Raw genomic sequence first — 4,447 nt, 5'->3', positions numbered from 1 at the left:
AATAATAATAATAATGGCATGGGATATGGGTTTTGGTCACAAATTAAATGAAAAGTAAAAAAAAAAAGAGTAGGAAGTAAGAGAAGGAAATTAAATATATAAATAGATATGATGGTGTATGTGGATGTACATTGAGTTTGAGTGATGAGAAGGGGAAGCACCTTTTTCAGTAGTCTCCACTACTTACTATATAGTAGCATCAGTAAGTGTGTCTTACTACTACCAGTAGCAGTACCGCACTGTTGCTGCTTTAAAAGACGACGATGCATCATTCATCATCATATATATTTTATATCAAAATGAAGATCCCAGATCCTCTTTACACTTTTGCTTCTGAAACAAAACACACTTGTACTCTTAACTCTTAACATAACAATGGACCATACCACATTGCAGCACCTTCCACCAAAATTACAAAAGGCAAAATAATAATACAAACCCTAAATATATATTATATCATTCACCACATTAAATTAAACCATTGTCTTCACAAATTTCAGATTCAGCTTTAAGCATCAAGGTTCATTCAGTTTCCCCTATATATATAGAGACCGATGGGAGAAAGAGAAAGAGCGAGAAAGAGAGAGAGAGAGAGTAGAATTGAGAATTTTATTTATTTATTTGGTTTATTGATGATGAGTTGTTCTTGCACCTGGAGGTGGTGGCATGTGATGATGAAGAGGTAGTACTACTCCGACTCCGACGCCGATATTGGGTTGTTGTTGTGGTTGTTGTTGTGGCGGTGGACGCTTGCGTTTCTTCTTCTCATAGCTGATACCTCTTGCTTTGGACTGCAGATCACGAACCTCGCGGAGGTAGAGCCTCACGGCGCGTGCTCCGAAGGGATTCGCCTCAGGCTTCCCTCCGTTCTCTTCGAAAGCCGCACGGAGCCGGCCGATGAGGGCGTCCAGGCTACCCCAGGCTTGCCTCAGAGGGCACGGACACGGCGCCGGCGGGTTCGGGTGGCCGTAGAATGGACAGATCGGCGTGTGCACCTTCGTCTTCCCAAATTGGTCCAGGTACCTTCCCACAAAAACATGAAAGAGAACAAGTAAATTAAAATATCTTAAACAATATACATACAGATATAATCATTTATCTGCTTCTTCTGTTTCTTTCTGTCAATTTCAGTTTTTGAAAGAAGTGATAGCGAGTTTGTAAGTTTAGGTCTACAAATTATCATAAACTCTCGAGTTTATTTGATTAACATACTCTCTAGTGTATTACATATATGAAATGTTCAAATCATAGCTTAGAAGGAAAACATAAGAGAGAGATGCATGGTGAGTTAATTATTATGAGTTTTGTGTTGCATACCGGAGAAATTCAAGAACATGTGCACCGCTGCACCTAGAGAGGGACAAAGGAGGACGGTGATTCTTCAGGTACTGTCCGAAAGTGTTCCAGTCACGGCGCTTCTGGTTCTCGTAGCGGCTGCTGCTCGTCGTTGAAGCCGCCGGCGATGACGATGAGCTACCACTTGTTCCAGCCACGGTGGTGGTGTTGTTGTTGTTGTTGGTGGTGGTGGTGAAGGTGTTTCCAGCAGAGTGACATGTGTCCATAAATTCTTGAATTGAATCCATGGAAGATTAGAACCTGTCTCGATCTCAGGCTTTGGTTTGCAGATCCAAGAGTTTCAATTTCTTCTTTTGTTGAATTTGTTGGTGTTGCTGCTTCTTTGTTAGGGTTCCCTAGTTAAGACAGTGACCAGCCATGGTGATGAAGAGAGTGTGTGAGAGGAATACAAAAGAGTTACCATATACTTATAATTTGGACACCACAGGACACACTAGTCCTTTAATTTCATTTCTCTCATACAATTTTTTTTTTATTTCTTTATTATTATTTTAATCTTTTTTTCCTTTCAGAAGTTACTGTTAATGAAAACAACAAACCTTCAAAGGACACAAATAAAAAAAAAAAGTGAGAGGAGAATGAAACAAAATCTCTGATTATAGGGATTGATATTACATAGTACATATATACTTATAATATTATTATTATTTTTATCATATTTTTTTTATTGAAAAAAACAGAAGAAATAGAAGAGAGAAGTGATGATGCATGTGGTGTATTATGTACCTGGAAATGATGAAGCAGAAGAGATAATATAATTGATGTTTGAGAATGTGATGAGATTGATGGGAGTGTGAAGGGACTACTGTTCCTCTTTTTGGTGTTTGCAGTTTGTAAGTTATTGAGCAATACTAGGAGGGAAAGAAAAAAAGAATTGATATATAGTAGCTTTTTTTTCTTCTTTTTTTTTTTTTTTAGATTTAGTATAAGAGCTTTGATTTCTGAGAAGAAATCTTAAGGGATTGGGTTTTTTTCCTTAAAAGGGTGGAGCAAACTCAAACTTTCATCATCACATGTTAATGTTCCTTATAAAAAATATATTCTTCCTTTTTGTAGTTGTTGTTTTGATGAATAGGTAAAGAAAGAGAAGAAAATTTAGGGCTTTGGAGGGAAAGAAAAATAGAGAAAGAAAAGGGTGGACAGTAGGTTTGGATGGAGACAGGAAAAAAAGAAAGTGTTTGAAGGGGTAAAAATGAGGGAATATAAAACATAAACATGATTCTGTTTCTTGACGCTGTAGTCTTGAATGACAGTTCCTTTCCTGCACTGACTAGAATGCCCCTATCTATCTCATTTACCCTATTTAACTTTTTTGCCCTTTCTCTTTAAAAAGATAAAAACTTTAATTTCTGACACCAGTTTTGTCTCCTCCACACCCTTCATTAATATATATAAAAAAGAAAACAAAATCTTCTAACAAAGCTTATTACACCTTCAATATGATGTTATCTGTACATAAAGCTAAGGAACATAATGTAAAGTTTACTAAATTTTGTTATGTTCATAATAATTTTGTTATTATTAACCTAAATTGCAAAGTTTGTTAAATATCATATATGAACTTTTTGTTTGAAAATATTTATTAAGTAGATACTATTTTTTTGTGTGAAAAAAAAAATAATATTTGAATGAATTAGAAAAGTATAGTGAAAGTGAACAAGAAGTATTCACGTTATGTGGAATTAGATTTCAATGACATGAGTGGAATATATATAAAAACATATAATTATTTTACATATTTTATGGATAATTTTGACTTAATAATTTAAAGTTTTGAAAAAAAATAATTTTAAAATATGATATCAAAATTTTTATGACAAATATAAAATTTGATTATTGTTATGCAAAAAAAAAAGCATAAAATAAACTAAAAAATATTATGTATAATCACATTTAGAATAAAGTGAAAATGATTAAATTATGAAAATTATTAACTGAAGGAATTAGAATTATCAAGTACTTAAAAAGATTATTATTTTTTTAGAGAATAAATAGTATTTCATTTCTTAATATTTGACGTAAATTCTAATTTCATCTTTAACATTTGAAATGTTTTATTTGTATTCCAAAAATTTTATTCCGTTCTATTTTTATTTTTTGGTTAAAAGTATTTTTTTTAATATGATATTTTTCTATTATTATTTTTCTTGCTATTTTTACCATCAAATTTATCCAATCATAACTATTATAATTACAATTTTTATCGTTACTTGAAAATAGATAATAACAGATAAAAAAATATTTTTTAAAAAAATTTAACTAAAAAATAAAATATTTTAAATATTAAAAATAAATTAATACTTAATCTAAATTTTGAAGACTAAATTAGTAATTTATTCCTTAAACAATCTGAAATATCATATATCGCAAAGTAGGACGGTCAAAAGCATAAAGTTTGTGAGATTGGACATATAGACATTGAACATATATATAAGTAACCAACAATTCTAAGGAACTAAAAGGATATCAATTAAAAATCAACTAAATATTTTGGGTGAATCTAAAATTTTTACATGAATGATATTTATGTTAGGCATTAAAATGTTTATTCTATTAAGTATTAGAATGTTTATTTTTTATACTAAATGGATATTTTCTTATATATTTTATAAATTTTTTTATATACTAAGAATTTAGATTGTTGGAAGTTCCGTAATCCCCGCCTCCTATTTCTCCAACATATCATTCAAAATTTTAATTTGGGATGAGAAACAATTAATATCAAATATTATAAATTAAAACAAATAAAATTAATTAAATATAATTATAAATTAGTTATCACCCTTGATTCCATATACTTTTTCTATAAGTAACCTATAATTATTATATAATAAATCTTAATAAATTTCTTAATTGAGTTCATTTATTTCAGTTTCGAAAACCAATCAAATAAGTGAAAGTTACTACACACTCATAAAAAGTATCTTGGATTACACATACTCAAGCAACATGCAACATGGTGAAACTTCTAATAAACTTTGAAGTGAATAACGCAGTATAAGATGTGTTTGGCTGTTCGTGGACAAATACTATTTTATGATATATAAATTTTAAATAGCTTCATAAAGTTTATTTTAAAAAAATTTGGATC

General features: G+C 30.6%; 1 protein-coding gene across 2 annotated transcripts; it reads right to left on the bottom strand.

Moving 5' to 3' along the window:
* Window positions 1-248: 248 nt before the first annotated feature.
* On the bottom strand, window positions 249-2,532 carry LOC107648090 (protein LIGHT-DEPENDENT SHORT HYPOCOTYLS 4-like). Of its 2 annotated transcripts, XM_016352098.3 has the most exons (3): window positions 2,083-2,532; window positions 1,318-1,691; window positions 249-1,023 (listed from the first exon to the last, which is right to left on the bottom strand). In XM_016352098.3, the coding sequence occupies exons 2-3, from the start codon at window positions 1,581-1,583 to the stop codon at window positions 627-629; spliced, it is 663 nt and encodes a 220-aa protein (XP_016207584.1). In that variant the 5' UTR covers window positions 1,584-1,691; window positions 2,083-2,532; the 3' UTR covers window positions 249-626. The 2 variants fall into 2 exon arrangements, with proteins under 2 accessions (XP_016207584.1, XP_016207583.1); XM_016352097.3 differs by lacking the exon at window positions 2,083-2,532 and having other exon boundaries at window positions 1,318-1,922.
* Between the last annotated feature and the right edge of the window lie 1,915 nt (window positions 2,533-4,447).

The sequence above is a fragment of the Arachis ipaensis genome, chromosome B6, assembly GCF_059453495.1.
Source record: "Arachis ipaensis isolate K30076 ecotype BB chromosome B6, ASM5945349v1, whole genome shotgun sequence".
Taxonomy (NCBI): domain Eukaryota; kingdom Viridiplantae; phylum Streptophyta; class Magnoliopsida; order Fabales; family Fabaceae; genus Arachis; species Arachis ipaensis.
This window is presented reverse-complemented; position numbering and strand designations above follow the sequence as displayed.

Bases quoted from the DNA above. Each gene is read 5' to 3' on its own strand.
- LOC107648090 (XM_016352098.3), bottom strand. From the start codon at position 1,583: ATGGATTCAATTCAAGAATTTATGGACACATGTCACTCTGCTGGAAAC. The intron at 1,024-1,317 runs GTATGCAACACA...TTTTGTGGGAAG, and splicing joins CATGTTCTTGAATTTCTCCG to GTACCTGGACCAATTTGGGA.